This window comes from Telmatherina bonti, assembly GCF_933228915.1.
Source record: "Telmatherina bonti genome assembly, chromosome: 6".
NCBI classification, from domain to species: domain Eukaryota; kingdom Metazoa; phylum Chordata; class Actinopteri; order Atheriniformes; family Telmatherinidae; genus Telmatherina; species Telmatherina bonti.
Window position 1 is genome coordinate 38,331,333 of NC_136624.1, and position 18,472 is coordinate 38,349,804.

At 39.8% G+C, this 18,472-nt stretch overlaps 1 protein-coding gene across 1 annotated transcript in view; it reads left to right on the forward strand.

Moving 5' to 3' along the window:
• Window positions 1-18,472, forward strand: part of slc2a9l2 (solute carrier family 2 member 9, like 2) — a gene marked incomplete at both ends in the record, with an annotated part of 135,366 nt that overhangs the window by 54,523 nt on the left and 62,371 nt on the right. Inside the window, 4 exons of the mRNA XM_079242157.1 lie at window positions 4,009-4,196; window positions 9,419-9,529; window positions 15,738-15,839; window positions 16,072-16,147. Of these exons, the coding sequence (XP_079098283.1) occupies window positions 4,009-4,196; window positions 9,419-9,529; window positions 15,738-15,839; window positions 16,072-16,147 (477 nt within the window). The remainder of the gene's footprint in view (window positions 1-4,008; window positions 4,197-9,418; window positions 9,530-15,737; window positions 15,840-16,071; window positions 16,148-18,472) is intronic.

The following is an 18,472-nucleotide window of genomic DNA, read 5'->3' on the forward strand; positions in this document are numbered from 1 at the left end:
AATTCAAAACTGTCAATGCATTAAAATCCAGCAGCGAACATGAAGAGTTTTAAAACGCTGCAGTGTTTTACTCTAAAGCAAAACGCTGCAGTGATGCGCCGGGCTGGAATTTTGAGAGGTGCGACTTGTCAACTCTGCGACGCTGCAGAGCTGTGACGGCGCCAGCAGTGTGCCATCACAGCGATTCAGAAGAATTTTCAAGATCAACAACATCACAAATTGTTCTACAACCAGAATGTGGCAGAATTAACTTGCTTCACAGGTGAAGTGGACTGAAGTGGTTCAGTGAGACATATTTTCATACTGTATGAACCTGAACCCCAGTGAGGATCTTTGTGTGCTGGACAAGGTTTTGCGTAGTGGTCAGAATTACAAGATTCTGGTGAAAAATAAATGCAACTCTGGGTGGAAATAAATCCTGTGGAACTGCAGAAGCTCACTGAAACCACACCACAGGGGAAGCTGCTGGAATTGAAGCTGAAGGTGGTGCAACGAACTGTAATTGTGTGACATGTCTTTTTGGAGGCTGCTTTCTGTTTTTGGCCTTGAACTTGTTTTACACATTTTCTATTCAGAAATGATGCTGTAATGTGCTGAATAGCTGAAGTCCTTGTTGTAGCTGCTTCCCATTCCTGTCCTGATCTGTGCTTTACTTTGCTGGATGTCATGTGGTCTGCCTGTGTTCAATCTTTATTCTTATCCAAAGCAAAAGCAGCCTTTAGTGGAAAACACAATCTTAAAAAAAAAGGAGTCATGATATAATCTCAAAACTGCTCATGAAAAACAAAGTAGTCAAAATGGTTTATCTGTGGGTGCCCTTCATTGTTTGCATTATAATTTTCAATATCCAATATATAATCATGTTAATAGATATTCTATAAATAGGAGCTATATTCTGTCACATTTTTGGCTTTATTTCTTCTTTTTAGTGTAGAGCTGGTAAGCACCCTGCTCTGAAATCAAACAGTTTTTAAGCCGATAGATTAAAAAAGACTTTACAGAATCAGCTTGTGGGATTCACAGTTTCAAACTCCTGACTAGTGTGTTACAGTTCAAACAGTTTGCAGTTCTACTTTCACCTTCTCATACCCTCCATAACCTGTAACACACAGCAGACCCAGGAGACGGTGGATCAAGCTTTAGCTCTGCAGGTCTATATGTTGTGTTGTCAAAGCCATCACACTGTTCTGGTGAACTCCCAGATCCTTAATGACCTGCTTTTACTCCCCGTCTGTTTTCAGAAATACACTTTTCATGGTTGAGTCCCAATTCTCTACCTACACCGTCTTCCCATAACCTTAGAAATTCACCTTTGGGTGAAGAAATAATCAAAGTAAGGAAAGAGATGTCTTTGCTGGCAATTTATCCCTCCTGCCCATTTCATTCAAGTAGCAAGGCTTTAAACATCTGTCCAAACTAAAAAGAGAAGGAAGGAGAAAGAGACTGCCTTCAGTCTGCTCGGCTTTTCTCAAATATGTGTTGATGGCTGGTTGAGAAGAGAGCACAAAGATGCATTCCCAGAACATCTTTCATGTCAGTTTCCAACCTGAATCCTATTCTTTTGTTTTAGCATCATGTGAGAAATATGTGCTGCAAAACTCTCCCCATTTTCCTCGGTAAAAGAACAACAAACACGTGTAAAATGCAAGAGAAGCTACTGCCAGTTAATTACTGCAACTTTCAGCCAAAAAGCTTTAAATGTAGTCAAATGCCAATTATCTGTGGAGTCCCCCTGAGGTCAGCTGGGAGGGGGAGTGCACATAAATCTCTAATGTTGGTATAAATATTATGCTGGGGGACTCATAATCTGTGCCCACAGATTTGTAAATCACTATGTGCATGAAATCTCAAATGTCTTTTCAGAGGGTGAGGAATGGAGGGATTTGGGTGGCAAGTCTTATCCGCTAAGCAAGTCCACCTTATCTAGATTTAAGGGCGCCGTTAAGTGGTTGCTATTGAAACCATCCTTTCCTCTGTGCTCTCAGGAAATAAGTCATTTGCAATTCCATTCACAAATCTGTGGGCACAGATTGTCATGTTCATGGGTTGATAAAATGTGCTTGTGGATTAAGAATCAGATTTAGAAGCTGAGAGAAGAGAATTACAGCTTCCTGTTTCTCAGCTTAGCCCTGGGGTGCTCTGTAATAATTTAGTTTACATTCATTCAATATTCTGTAATGTAGCTTCTGTATTAACTCTCATACAGCAAGGAGGGTCTTGGTATTAGTAATAGACATGATGGATTCCTTAAATGTTTTGAGTTGGTGACTATTAAGAATGCATGAAGCTTTGTATGTCTATACCGAGCTTAGATGGCTGGGAAATCGAGCTTTCATATTCCCTAAACCACTGCAGGTGGTACACGGAGGCAAAGAGCTGAGAGTCATTTACATTGCATTAAAATGTTTCTCTTGACAAATTATCTGTCTCAAAGGAGGCATTTAAAGTCTAAGCATGACATAATTGATATATAGCCTCAGGGTGCACCAGGAATTTTTATACTTTAAAGAGACCCCGTGGAGTTTTTATGTAAACAAACATACTTAATGCAGATATGTAATTAATTATTTTCTCTGTGTAGTTGACCAGGAAAAAGTATTGATGCCTGTCGTCATTTAATAAATATTCATAAGGCAAAGTCAAATATTAAAAAAGGTAACAATATCATTATAGTTTAGTAAATAGGATCAATGGGTAAATTAACTACAGAAACACAGAAATTCCCAAGATTATTACATTATATAGTAGACATTATTTTAACTTTCTGTCTGAGAATGTCCTGCTCTGTCCCGGTGTAATTACTGTAAATCCTATGAGACTCCATAACACGACCTCATGGCCTTGGGTATAAATAGCTTGTTACTTCCAGCACATTTCACATCCCATTGCCATGCATATTTCAACACCGTCTCAAAGAACATGGTGAAACTATCACTAAGTGCTATCTAGTGATTTATGTCCTGGGAAATGATTTTTATGCTTATGGACACAAAAATTCTACCTTGAAACTTCACTTTTGTCCACGGTTGCAAACAAACACCTTTATATGCCACAAACTAATGTCCTTATTCTGGCTTAGTGGCTGAGAGGACTTTTATTTCTACCTTATCATCATAAGGTTTGAGGTCAAATTCACACCTCAATAACAGAAAAAAATGAAAAATCTAGAAATATTTCTCATTAAACGTCCTTTTTGTGTGCTGTTTTGAGACCAGGCCAGAACACAACAGCAACTCGGTTCCTGTAGGTGAGATGCAAGCAGATGAGGGGAAATGGAGCATTACGATCAGAAGTTACCTTATTTAAATGCATATTTAGCTAGAAAAACCACCTTTAGCCGACCTCACGATGAAGCCTTTCCTTTTGGATTTTCCCAACCAAAATGCCTCTTTGGAGGTGTTTATTTCTTCCTTAAACGGTTTATGTTCCAACCCATTTCTCTGACTCTGCACCAGTACTTATGGGGACAGGCTAATTCTTGGAGTAGAAATCAACCTTGTAAACTTGCTGCCAGTTTATGGACAATATTGTCTGTAAGCAGTGGTACAGGAAGAAGTGCACAGCTAATGTTTAAAGATGAACCAGTAATGATTTAAGCTGTTTGGTTAAAGCTTTGATACCCTCACCTGCCTTCTTAGTTTTTTCTTAAGAATGTAACACCTCCCACCCTGGTTGGTACGTCTAATACCTCATGCTGTAAAACTGTATTACCTATAATGGGCACTTTGTGCAGCCAAAAGGAGTCAAATAATTGGACAGACTTCAAGGTAAGAATGCAGACTGTTGAGACCAAAGGGGCCGAGTGAAGCTGCAGGAGACGTGTTTATATTTTCATGTAGACTAATTGGATATTCAGGGTTTAATAAATAGCTCTATTTGTGAGAACATACTATGCTCTCATTTGCAGTGGAACGGATTCCCAGGTTCTTTGATCCCAGCAGGGTGGCTGATATCGACTTGTCCTGTAAACTTATTATTTTTAACACCGTCCGTGTGTTTGTGTGTCAGCTTTTCAGAGGTTTTTGGGGAAGAGAGATGTGTCCCGGGAGCTGGAAGAGGTCCACGCGGAGGCTCGAGCTCAGGATAACATACACACAGTCTCTGCGCTGCAGCTCCTGAGGAACCCAGCTGTTCGCTGGCAGCTCATCACTATCATCATCACCATGGCCTGCTATCAGCTTTGTGGTCTCAATGCTGTAAGATCAAGCTCTTTCTTCACTTATTCCAATTTTTTCAGCGTAGCTTACATCTTAATGACAACATAAAATCAATTTGACCTACTTTAATGTACCATATTCCCTTATAGTTTTTAGCTTATTTATTGATGTTAATGTAGTGAAAGAATAGATTAATCTTTTGGGATTTGTTCCATATAAAGGGAGGAATTCCAAATAGCCTTAAAATCAGCAGGCGTGCAGAATTTGATCTTGTTTTCCTGCAGAACAGCTCAGATGTGCTGTCCCATTTAAGTCCAAAAAATGACAAAAACATCAATAGTGCCTGTCAGGAAGTGGATCAGGTGTAGCAGAACACTGTATTTATGCTCTGCCTCTTGGGATATCTGCATTGAGAGTTGTGACCCCATATGTTATTTCTTTGAAAAATAGTTTGGTTTGTTTTTTTGTCTTCCTCACAAAAAGAGCTGAGACGAGTGGGTGAGGTGGCTATTTGATAGCAGGGTAACATAAAAAAAAACAGGGGAAAAAACAGAGCTCATAGACAAGCTCTTACCCTGATAAAGGATAAGAGTTTTAACCATCGTCCTGCAGGGATGCGGTCTACTTGGGTGTTTATGAAAATGTCCGACCTGTATGAGGAGGGTGGATGTCTCCAATTGTGCCATCTCTCAGAGCCACAGCACTTTCTCATGTTTAGGCAACAAAATATGTTGATTAGCCATGACTTGTAAAGCAGCATGAGTAATGCAGATGTAAAGTCTGCAGCTGGAGGTAGGAGAGGAGATGCACCATGAGTCCAGATTCAAACACAAGACTGACACCAAGCAGGATGTGGTTTGTGTTTCACTCACTGCAGCATCATTTATTTCTCGTACTTTGTGTTTCTTTTTCTGCTCTCTTTAATGCTAGATGATTGGTTTTAGAAATATTTTTTTTTTGGTAAGGTTTGTTTTGGTTCAGTACAGAAACTATCATTAATGTAATTATTAATGAGCTTTTTTCTAGATTACCAGCCAGGAAGATGCATGTAACTAACTGAACTGTAGCTCTTTAAACAACCATTTTATTTGCAGAATAACAGATGTTGAGGAAAACAAGTGCCTTGGCAAACGACAAACATTTAGCAAGCACCAGGAAAGCTGCCACAGTCAAATACCTGCAACAAGTAAGGCAAGTCTGCAGAAGTCAGGTCAGTGGCAAGAACCAGATCATTAACAGCTACGTCCTGCCAGTGGTTAGATTCCCTGCTGGGATAATTAGCTGGTTAAAAGAGGAAGTTCAGACCACAGATGTAAAAACACAGAAGCTGTTCACATGCGTGGAGGGTTCCACCCCAAATCCACTACTGAGCGACTATGTGCTAAGTGCAAAGAGGGAAGTAGAGTTGTTAAAGTGTTAAGCATCAGGCCCACTATACAAGATGACACATCCAAGCTCCATGAATACACCATGAAGATAGCTCCAATGGATGAAGCGCTGAATGTCTCAGGCAATGGAACCTGGTGGAGAAAGAAATGGAGGAACCATCATGAGAGAAAAAGCCGACATATTGTTGAAGTGGCTGATATAAACAAGTCCTAGCAATGGTTAGAGAGGGCTGGACTGAAGGACAGCATAGAGGCGCTAATCATGGCAGCATAGCTGTAAGCCTCGAGTACCAGGCCATCGATTCTCAGATGTACCAGACCAGGCAGGACTCCAGGTCCACCAAATCAAATATCAAAATTTATGAAGCACCACCTCATCTCCAACATCACAAGAGCTAAGATGCTGCGTAGGAGCTTCCAAAACTCTGGTAGAGGACCTGAGCTGGAGGTGAACAGCCCCCCACCCTGCCCAGAAGAGATGGGAGGAGGGTAAGGGCAGAGTGTACAAAATGTTTCCTGGTGAGATCTGTTTCTGAAGTTTGCAGAATGATCAGAGAAAAATGAGGACAGAAATCTCAGCATCTGTTTAAAGCTTAAAATGAAACCTTTAATCCAGCTGATTTGTATTTAAATGGCTCCCGATCGTCATGCAAGCGCACAGCCCCCGTCTTCCATGTGACGCTTTAAGATGCATTATCTGGGGAGGTCCAAAATGCTTCATAGGATGAATATCAAAAATTGTAAATTACAAAAGTGGCAGAACAGGATTTCTTTGAGCACGTCTTACAGTCTGAAAAATGGCACCGCTCATCTGAATGATCATAGATGTGAAAACGATTTCATTTACATCCACGTTTAATTCAAATGAGACAGGAATGTAATTTAGATTACCCTTTGCTTTTTATTCTGCCTGTCATTCCTTATTTTCCACCCCAACAGCTTCACAATTGATGAAATGATCCCAGTAAATTTGAAAATAATTGATCATTTGTTGAAATAAAACCATGAGTTAAAGCTACGCCAGACATTTCTGCAGCTGCAGGGTCACTATGTGAACTCTTTAAAGCTTCTCAGTCCTTCATTTTTAATGTTGTTGATTTCAAAAGGCAGATGGTGGAAGAAGTGCTGACCAGTGTTAGATAAAAAACAGAATATCTGTATTTCACCATTCTGATTGTTCTCCTGCCACCTACCTGGCGCAATCTGTGCATTTGAAATATTTATGCATTTCTTGAATTCAATCTGAGAGGTGAACTCTGAAATGAGATCTGTGGCTTTGTGAGCTACCGTATATCAAGCAGAAAGTTTTCAGTGTACAAAGGTGACTTTCTTTAAGTCACCATGGTAACCAGCTAAAATCCTGCTCCAGATCCAAAAACATTCTGGCTTTGCAGATTTCATTGTCTGAATTAAATTAAATATCTTCAGGGAGAAGAAAGCAAGTTTATGTCTGACTTTGTGACTAAATTATCAGTGATTAATTGACACTAAATTTATACTGGATCATCACAAAACTGCCAGAATCATTAATGGTGCATCATCTGGATGATCATGTGATCATTTTAAATTTCCACAGTTAAAGGTGTAGTATGTAAGATTTTCAATATTTTCAAAATAAATTAACTAATAAAATAACTACAATCAGAATGATAGTTTTTTGAACATGTAGGTTCCAGTCTGTCCATATTTGACGCGTTATTAAATTACAAGTTTAATTAATGACAAATGACAAAAAAGCACTTTTTTATTTTTTTTTTTACTGGTAGGCAAACATTTAAGAAGGGTCTTTGTCATTAATTAAACTTGTAGTTTAATAACACATCAAATATGGACAGACTGGAACCTACATGTTCAAAAAACTATCTAATTATGATTGTAGTTATTTTTTTTTGTTAATTTATTTTGAAAATATTGAAAATCTTACATACTCCACCTTTAAACTCGTTGCAATGTTGATTCAGTGACATTTTTTCAGCATTTAATTGATCAGATATTTGATCAAAAAAAGTTTTTTTTCTTAACTGGAAATGGTTCCTTTTGACTCCAGCGGTGACATTGTGAGTAGGGACCAGGATCCCAGTGCAGACACAGAACTGAGCCGGAGAGATAAAGGCCTTATTGGAATTTAAAGGGAACCAGACTGGAGCTGAGAAGATGGATGGACGGAGTGACTGGAACTGGCAGGCCAACAGAGACATGGACATGAGGCAACTGGTTGAGATAAAGCAGAGTTGAGTCACAGTTTCCAGCAACTGGAATGACCCAGTTCAGTTACCAAGAGGAGAATGGACAACCTGGCGATGAGTGAAAGGCTGATCGGGAAGAGCTGCTGCTGATGAAGAGGGGAGCAGGAGTGGATCATCATCACCAGAGATGAAGAGAAACATCCACCAGAGAAGATTCTTAGCTCTTATCTTAGCTAAAATATCCAAAACCTACTGACAAAGATGCTGCAAAGTTACAGCATCACAAGACAATCCTTCATGTTACCAAGACAACCATGATTTCGTTTGATGAAGTAGCTTTTTTTCTTGATCGAGTCTGTTCCACAGCTAACATCTGATCTTTCTGAGGCTGATAAATTAGACTGATCAATCAGTCAAGGTTGTCTTTGATTATTCAAAGATTCACAGGGTTTCCATGTTGTTGTGAATGACTGTCAGAGTAAAATTCCCCTCTCATCAAGTTTAAGGTTTATGAGATTTATGTGCAGCGATCAGGTACAGCTGTCAACTTTCCTCTTTTGTCTTAAATGCAAAACCATTTTATTTCTGTATTAAAATCTTAACACACCTTTTATTACATATGAAATCAGAGAGCTGTCAGCCAAACTTTAAAAAATAAGCACCTTATCACATTGTAACTTATTTAGTTTTATTATAAATATAAATATAAATATTGATAAAAACGTGAAATGTGTCGCATTATAAGGTGTTTTATTGTAAGAACATAAAACACAAAGTTCTTTATGCAGATGTTGCTGCAACCTGGAAATATTGGAGAAAATACAGTTTATGCAAATTATTCTCATCAATCAAACATTTCAGTTCTTTTTGTCGATTCTACTCTGATTTATCGTTGTACACGCTGGAATGTGGGACAATTGCGAGCAACGCAGTGACACACTGCGTGCATGTGTGTGTGTGTGTGTGTGTGTGTGTGTGTGTGTGTGTGTGTGTGTGTGTGTGTGTGTGTGTGTGTTGCATTTGGTTAACATGTACCGGTGGTTTATATAGGCTATATGCACCGCTGGGACACGAAGACGTAGTTCTGTCTGGTTTAAGGGTGCAAGGTCAACAGTATCACAGCGTCCTCCATGGCAGAGTCTCTCCTATGAAGCACAACTTAATCCTGTTTGGTAAATGATACATGTCTCTGATCCGCAGCAAGCTTCCTCATTTAAAGACGAATGTAGTTTATATTCCACACATTCACCACAAAACAGATCATGTTATAACGTAATAAGGTCCCTTGACAGCTCTACGCTTCTGAATGAAAAACCAGGTGAAGAATTGATGTGTTTTGTGCAGAAGAAAGAGATGAAAGCAGTCGTAGTGCCTGTTATCTCTGACAGGTTCAGGCTTTGTTAAGCAAAGGCAACAAGGCGACAAGACTGAGCTTGGTGTGTTAACCTGAAGTAAAGTTGTTTTGCTCCTCTATAATGTTGATCTCCAGAACCCACTAGATGATCTTTATTTCTGTTATGCAAAGCAGGCTTGTTTGTAATCCACGTTTCTTGTACATGACAAGTCAAAGTGCTTCACATGGAAGATTAAAAGCAAGGTGCATTGTAACGAAACCCACTATTTATTTTTCCTTTTATAAATGTGTGATTCATGCAAAAGAAAACACTTCTGCTTTATTTCCTCACAGATCTGGTACTACACTAACGGGATCCTTCAGGAAGCGGGTTTTGCAAAGAGCATTCTGCCTTACATCACGCTGAGCACGGGGGCAGTAGAGACTTTGGCCGCCATTTTCTCAGTAAGTATCCCTGCTCTACCTGTTAAATCACAAATCTATTTTATTTAGACACTTCCATACTGATTGTAAAGGTTAAGACCATCTGAATAAAACTCAGTGTGGTTATTGTTTGTGTCATAACGGACATCTATCTGAAAGTGAGAATTATTTATTCGTGTTCAGTCTTATGTCAAGCAACAGACATGACAAATTGTCTATTTACCATGAAAGGTGAAGCTTTTTTTTTAAAAAAAAAAATTGAAGTAAGCACAAAAAAATCAAGTCATTATGTTTCTCAACCATGAATCATGAAGGACAAAGCGCTCTGTTTGGGCATATTTGCACCTTCTCTGATCTCATCCAGATGACGCTGGACAAAGAAACGAATGTAATTTGACCATCAGATAACCCTGCAACCAGAATGATCCTTTCATGAGCTGGGTCATTCCTTTCAGCATCAGATAGCTGCTGTCTAATTCTAAAAACCCGAAATCAAAGTTGCTTCATATGAAGGAAACTTGCAATGACGAGCTGATGTGAAAAACTAAAAAATGTCTGCTGGTTGGAGTCATCCAGTTCATACAGAAACACTTCTGAATTTTGTGACTTAAACAATAATTATTTGCATCATAGAAGGAACCAAGAAGGTTAGCTTCCAGAAAAAGGCTGATGATGACATGAAACACTGTTATGTGTCAGACACGTGCCGTAGCATGCTCATTCTTCATCCGTATTTCCTCATCATGTCGGAAAATCTCAGGGCAACCTCAGCTAGCCAAAAGAAAATCCCTGATGAAGCATTTCAGGCAAAGTTGTTTTAATCACAGCTTCTCCAGCAGCACTCAGCTGCGTGACGACTATCAGTAATTACACTTTAAACAAAGCATTTCGATCAATAGATTTCTGTGTTTGATAAAAATCATTTTCAGTGTCTCTTTGGGAATAATAAACCACACACACAGATTCAGTTTACAGTGAATGGGGAGTAAATGTGCATGCTATATTATCCACTCATACACCGAAGTACAAAGCCAGAGGCATGAAATCCGTTTTATGAGTGAAGGACTGCTGAAACCAGAACCTAAGTCCCTCTCAGGGGAGATATTCTCAGCACCAGCAACAGAAAGAGGAGCTGCATGTGAGATCCTCCAGGAGGAGATGAGGAGGGATTTAATGCAGGGCTGCTTTGCTTTCACAGTTTCAAAGAAGGTGCCTCCCCTTTAAAGAACAATGACAGCCTTCTGTGTGAATGTTCTTTAGAAGTGGAGACACAAGGTTCTCTATTCACAGTCATGCAACATTAACTTATAACGAACACAATGGTATAATTTATTTCCTCATCTTGTCTGAAAGCACATCTAAAAAGAGTCTGCAACTTTTAATTACTTATTGATTTATCAGCTAATCCTGTCGGTTGCCAAGGCGCGGGGGGGCATTTAGTAAAGGCCTTTTACTTGCTTACACCTTTTGGCCAGTAAAAGTGTGGCATTTTGAAAATGCAGGGTGAGCTGCTCCTTGTCATATCGCCTCGACTGAATGCGTTATTTCCCGTGTGGGCGTTTCCATCTTTGATCGGTGGCAGATGGAATACCCTACTGAGTGGCTTTACTGCCAGGTGGCCGACTTCAGAAAGCGGTGCTCATTCTCACCATCGCCCTGCAGCAGCTTCCCATCAGGGTTTGCTAACTTGACCTCCAACTGCATTTAATGAACATCACCTTTTCATGTTGCTCACAGTAATCACATACACACCATTTTCCTGGTCAATCCAAAGAAGTCTAGAAATAATCTAAAATAAAATCATACTTGTATTGGTGAAAAAACTGTACACAGACTTTTTATTTTCCTATAAAGGGAAACAGTGGTTAAGCATTTCTCACAACGTTCACAGTCAGACGTATCAGGATGCTTAAATCCGTTTCAGAAGCTTCAAATGTTTACAATATCCCAAAAAAATAGTCATGCTACATTGAAATGCTGATTTAGATTCATTTAGGTGGCAGATTTCAAAGGTAGGAGTGACTAAAACTGTGTGATGGCCCACATGCACCAGTTTTTATTCTGCTTGCCTTGTTTTATATTTATACTGGCGGCATGCAAACAATAACAGCTGGCTCATCATATGCGCTACAATTTGACATGTTTTGTGATATGAATAGATTATTTTGGTCATTTTGGCATGTCACTCAGCATGCTTGTAAGGTCAGAAAGCTCGTTGAAATTGGGGTCTTTCTGTGCGACTGCTCCAGTCGGTGAGGAGAGGAGTCAAAGAGAAGTTTTCATCACTTACATGTGAAGAAACACCAGCAATTTATTGTGTTTTTTGAACCAATAAATACACTGCTGGTCCCAGAAACACGTCAGACCACCAGGAAGATGGCTGCTATGCCAGATGGTCAGTTTGTCGTTGTGAATGGGCTAAAATGGGACGGATTTGGCTGAAGTAACAGGACAGATTTTCTGTCCTTTGGCTGATTTGTACCCAACGTTCCAGTAGAAAAACAAAGCCAGTGATTAAAATGTGTATGAACTAATTTTCTCATTTTATATTTAAGAAATAGAAACAGATGTTTAGTCTGACATCAGCAACAGACTGTCTGACCCACTGAGGCCGGTTTAACAGCTCCATCCAGACCCTTGATGGGTCAAGATGGGCTGGTTCAAATGACCAAACTGCGATTTAGGATGTTTTAGAGGCTTCTTGGGCAGGTTTGAAGATCTCTAATAATTTCTTTTTTTTCTTCAACTTCATGTCCTTCTACATGTTTGCCATTTCACCAGAATATTAAAAATAATCTGCGCTCAGTGGAAAAAATTAAATGCAAATAAACCGTTGATAATTACAAGCATGCATGAGGGATGTATGAAGAAATGATGAAATAGATCTACTGACCCAGTTCAGACTAATGATCTGCAAGGATCAGCTGATTAGCCATGTTTTAATGTTCTGCAGTTTTGGCTTCAGTAAGTTTTAGAAGAACTCAGATCTGATGTTGACCAAGAATGCAACTTCTTCTGGGAAATTAATATTTGCTCAACAGCTGTGCTCATTACAGAAGAGTATTTTATTGTGTGAGAATGGGAGTGTTAGATGGTGTTTTATTTGACAGTGCTGTGTGTGGAAAGTAGGAATTGTTTGGATCTATTTTATACACTTTGCTTTAAAGAGGTCGGGGTTCGAAGTGTTGCTGAATTATTTATGATGGATGGGATTTCTTTACTTGCTCACACTCAGAGCTTTCATGGTGTGTTAACCTTTATATTCCAGTTAGCATAGGTTTAGAGGAAAACAGCACAACAAAACACTGGTTCAGTGTATGTGAAGATGTTGTGTTTTGGGTCTTTAGTCTCTTTAATTTAATTTGAAATATTTCGTCTTTTTGCACTAGTGTGAGTTTCGCTTCGGTATTTTCCTGACACACCTGTTTTATCAGCCTAAAGTGCACTAAATAGCTTCTCATTTTTTAGAAATTTCCCACAGATTTAGGATATTTGAGTTGTATCCTCGTGTTTCCTCTGTGTGCTGTTTGCAGATGAGTTCATTCTGCACAGTTTGCAGGCTGATTATAAAAACAACATTAAATCAGATGAAAAGAAAACAACTAGTTGAGGTGAAAACGGACGGATGCTTCCTGTGGTTCAACACTGAGTGTGCTATTATTGCACGGTGAAGAGGGATAAAACAAACAAATGCTTTTTTTCCCCTCCGAAGCTGATTTAACACCTTCTGTTCTCAACTTACTGATAAATCAAGCTGTTGCTTTCAGCAGTTTTGGACCTGTAGGACAAAGACATCAGCCTGTTTGTTGTGAAGTCACTCATCAAGATATGAATTTTACACTGGAGCATTTTTCCATTTTAGTTATATAAATTAGGCTGTGAGTCAGTTTATTTAGCTTTACTTTTCAGGTTTCTCTCAGGGAAACATCTGCTTGGAGCAGGTGGTGGTCTGCTCAGAGGTTATTGAGTGGGAGGAAGTGATAGACATCAGATCCAGTTCCCTTTGTAAAAAAAAAAAAGAAAATTGAGAATTTATTCATCTTGAGGTGTCATTCAGTGAAATTAGGCATTTATTCAAACAAATTAATCTTCACCCAGCTGGATAAACTCTTTCTCTTAGCTGGATTATAAATTATTATGATTAGTATAAAAAAGGAGCTTTCAAATATTGAAATAAATATTATTTTTTTCTCACTTCATATTCCCTTTTCAGTCTCAACCCCCCAACTCTGTTAAGATTTTGACACGCAGCAGCTTTGGTTTTAAATCTCGTTATGCTTTATTATTACTCACTTTGTTCTAATCTTAGCTGTTATCATTGCCATGTTTGCTGATTTACTAGAAAAGTGCATAAAAACAGGCACCGTTTGGAATCCCTGAATGCAACATGCTATCCACTGACCTCCTGCCCTCTTTTCCAGTGCCCTACTGGGCAAACGCCCTTTTGCTGCAGCACACTTGTCACTATTCGACTAGCTAACAAACAAGAGCTGAGGATTTGGTGCCACCCTGCATTAATTCACACACATTCGGCCTTGTCATCACACTCCGGGGCCCTTTGGCAAATTAAAGTCTAAACACAAACAAATTATCATGGAATGTAAAACTGACCTTGTGGTGGCGAGGAAGCACTTTAAAAGGGTTTTGCTTTTAAAAGAAAAACAGATTTTCTTGCTTTTCAGTATCAGAGACAAGGGAAGCAGGATCTTATTTACTTTGAAAGCAGAAAAATCTGATGTGAAAATGCACAGAAGTTGACTCATTTACAAGAATTAGATGTGGTCATTAAAAATAAAAACACATTTTGATGAATATAATTTAGATTTTAATCATTATCTCTGGAAGGAAAAATAGTTGCAGCGCTAAGACAGATTTCTGCTTAAATCCTGCTGGATAGTGTGAAGGGACGAGCCACGGGCACCTGAAGCTGCAGCCAGTTGTCTGTAATGGCTCATCTGCCTCTTGATGTGATGACTTGTGACCAGACATTTCAGCGACTGCCAACCGTTCGGGCTGAAGTTACCGTCTGACCTCTGTCAAGTCTAAGAAGCAGGATAGTATTCTGAGCTCAGCCACTGTTTTTATTCATCACTTCATTGTTTTACACAAAGAGATGGAAGCACGTTATTAGCATAACTTTTATTCCAAAGTGGAATGAATTATTCACCAGCCGCATTTGTTGAGCTGCTGAGGTCTGCTGTCAGGAATCATTTTTACGAAGCTTTACGTTCAGCTTGCTCGCCAGCGTCCACATCATTCATTCAAACACACAAAAAAAACCAAGAAAATGACATGTTTGAATGCCTTTACGTACACGTAGGAGTCAACACCTGAAAATAAACATATATTTGGTTGATAGCTCTCTGTCTGCCTCTCAGGTCTCGTTTTGTTGCAAGTGATGCATAATGCAGGGTTACAGTAGACAAACTTCTTTTGGCAAACTAGCTCAGACTCATATATGCAAGCTCATAAATATCCATCCTGTAAAACCTTCAGAGACCTTAATGAACTGTGCATTTGCTGTTTGTGTGACTGTGTGTGGCTGCATTGTGGGTAGTGTCAGGGAGAGAAATGCCTCATACCTGCAGGGACCGCGTCCACTGGGAAACATGCACAAGCTGAGTGAACTCCGCAGCTTTAAGAGGCAAGCCTAATCTAAAGCTGATGCAGTCAGGAAAGTGTGCAGAACGGTAAAATAACAGGGGGTAATGCTTATTTTTACCTTGTTATCCCCCCTCTCCCTCAACCCAGTACAGGGACAGGAACCGTACAGAGAGCAGTGGCGTTTTTCCTCACAAACAAATGAATACTTTAAGCCTTAGAGGCCACAGTGGAGTGGCTGGTGCTCGGCTACAGCTGGAATCACATGCCCAGCGCTTCATCCATAATCCAGAAAGGCACCTGGGTGAAAAGTGAAGTGGCAACAGAATTATTGATGAGCTGCATGCAGTGCTGTGTATGAGTAAATCCATCCGAAGTTGTACAGAGATTTCATCTGAAAGCAGCAGCAGTCAGCAGATCAGCAGTGAGTAAAGTTCCTCCCTGGGGACAAGTAATGTCTCATTTCATCACAGTCCTTTCGGTGGTCTTTTAAAAGATACCAGTGTGGAGCAAATCTGTGGAACAGCTACTTTACCCATCAGCCAGCTGACGCTGCTGAATGTGGTTTAATGTCTGGGTATCGGTGTGTCTGGTAATGCAGGAGAGTCCTGTGTTTTCCTGTCTTCAGGGCCTGGTGATAGAGCGCATCGGGAGGAGACCCCTCCTCATATTTGGTTTCGCTTCCATGGCCGTTTTCTTCAGCCTGCTCACGGTTTTCCTCAACTTCCAGGTAAGCTATTCATCCTCCTCTTTGTGCCATTCAGGACTTGAAATGATGTCGCAGTGTGCACACCCTACATGTTGTGTCACATCCACACTGAACATGAGCTTCACAGCAGGAACTGGAAGTTATTCTGTAAATACTACACATGGATTACATAAGACATGAGAAAATCTGAGGGTAAGAGCTCATCTGCAACATGTCCAAAGTAACCATGTCTCTTCTACTTTTGTGATTCCAGGAAAGTGTGTCATGGATGCCGTACCTCAGTTACATCTGCATCCTGGCTGTGATTGCTGCCTTCTGCTCTGGACCAGGTAAAACTACCTCTTTATTCACTTTTTTTTTTTATTAATGTGAATGCCCATGGGGGCATGGGGGCATTCACATTATTGAGATCCTGTTTGGCCATTTTTATTATTATTCCGCCAAACTTTGCCGCGCGACTCCTCCTGCACCGTTCAGGTCACTTCAATTATTTACATCTCAAACCCTGCAGCTCCTTCGGGAGATGTGTGCGACTACTTTTGTCATTTCAAATATTGGTAGTTTTTGAGATATTTAGCATTTTGTAAAAAATTCATTCAGCTTTGTGATTGGATGAAAGTCTTTCAAACCCACTGTGCATTGGACGTTGCAAAAATTGAGCTCTGCGATTGGTTTCAGGGGTTTCAGAGCTCTGCACCAGTTTGCAGTGTCCGGTTCATCAAGTTTCCGTCCCCATTGTCTTTCCTGCAAAATGTTTGGCACGCTACTCCTCCTACACCTTTTGCCTCACTTCAACTTCAAATATCAAACTCTTCAGCCCATTCAGGAGATATGTTCTATGACTTTTGGTCTTTCTAACATGTCAACTTTTCAAGTTTTCACATTTTTGTCAAATGTTAAAATCCTCTCCAGTGATTGGACGAAACAGAAGTCAGCTCAGTGATTGGTCCATTTTGTGCACCGGTACACAGGTAGACATATACAAGGCACTGGTTCAAATGCAGCATTTAACATATAACTCCTTTGTTGTTTGTCGGCTGTTGTTTGTGTGACGGCATGCAGTTCTGCAGGCTGCTCAATGTGAACTATTGGTCTCAGCTGCACACTTCAAGGAGTAAAGGAAGTTATTTGCAAATGTCACAGTTAAATATGAAGGATTTGTTCCAACAATGCTCCCTGCTACATTTCAACACTTTGATAAATCTTAAACACATTAAAAAAGTTTTTCACATTGAACAAAGTCTTTCACATCTTTACTGGAGTTTAGTTTAATCTTGCACATGTTTTTGCAATCCGGTTAATTACACTTCCTGCTGGAAGTGGAAAAAAAAAGACATGCCCATCCCAATCGGAAAACATTTCAATGCTTTTTCCAAGGTGGCACTAAGAGCACTAGTGGTGTACTGAGTAAGGCAGTGTGCTTCAATACAAAAGGTCATGGGTTCAATCCTGATGTGAGGGAATTAGAAAAAATGTTAGTTTTGCTTTTTTTTCCCCAATTTCTTGTACTTATGAAATTTCATTTCAATCATTCAGCATAGTTCAATAAATGGGCATTCACATTTGCTATTATTTCAATACTAGCTGGTTCTAGATATTATTATTTTTTTAATTGTCTTCTCCAGCATTTAAGCAAGCAGACTGATGTTCTGGATGCTGTGTTCTGCTGAGCAAATTTATTTTACCAAAGGAAGCTTTTATAGATATAATGATCCCCTTGTATTTCTGGATTCTTATTTTATTTTATCTATTTGTTTTGGATAATTGTTTGTATTACAGAGTTTGTGCTGCTGGGCCTGACCGGAGAGGATAGAAAAGGGACAGAAAGAGAACAGAAAAGGAAACAGAGAAAACAAACTCTTTATTCACTTTAAATAAACAGAGGAAATACTCATCATACCAGCTCATGTGCTAATAAAGCAAAGTAGCAGCAGAAGCATCAACGTGACTTTCTCAGCTGCGGTCTGGAATAATAACAGAAGAAGAATGCTGCTGATCTTCACAGTGAAAGTTCTTGTCCTTTATTAGCATACCAAATATGAGCCATACTGCATGGTATATGGAATAATACTGCAAATGCACAGTAGGCAGTGTGTGAGTGTGTGTGCGCCATGGGTATTAGTGAGAGGTTGATTTTGTGTGTCAAGGTGAGGCCATTACTGTCTCCACTCTCCTTCTTTTGGAATAATTATGCCTCCAGGGAGCGTTCACCAAGAATAGTGGCATTTCAGGGCGACATGACAGATTCTTCACAGATATCACATATGGAACAAGAAATGTCGAATACTAGGTTTTCTCACCAGACCAAGTTCTTTAGTTAGAAGTGGGAAAGGACTCCTGACTTAAACCTTTACTGTAGTGATTAAATGTCTTGCTGAGGTGCACCATTGTGGTAATCACTGAAGGATGTTTCAGTCCGTAGCTGGAATTTATGGTCCCTGGGAAGAAAAGTCTCACTGGGAGGGGAAAGCGGGAAAATTCACAAGAGGGATGCCCCCAGTAGCGCGCTGAGCCTTCGAGTGGATAAATGAGGAGCGATGATTCCTCTGAAGTCGCGTCGCCATGGGAATCATGGCCCAGATATCTCGCAGTTGGACAAAAAGACAAAGTTTATGTTTCTCTTTAAGAGATGTATTTTCATTTTGCATACCAAA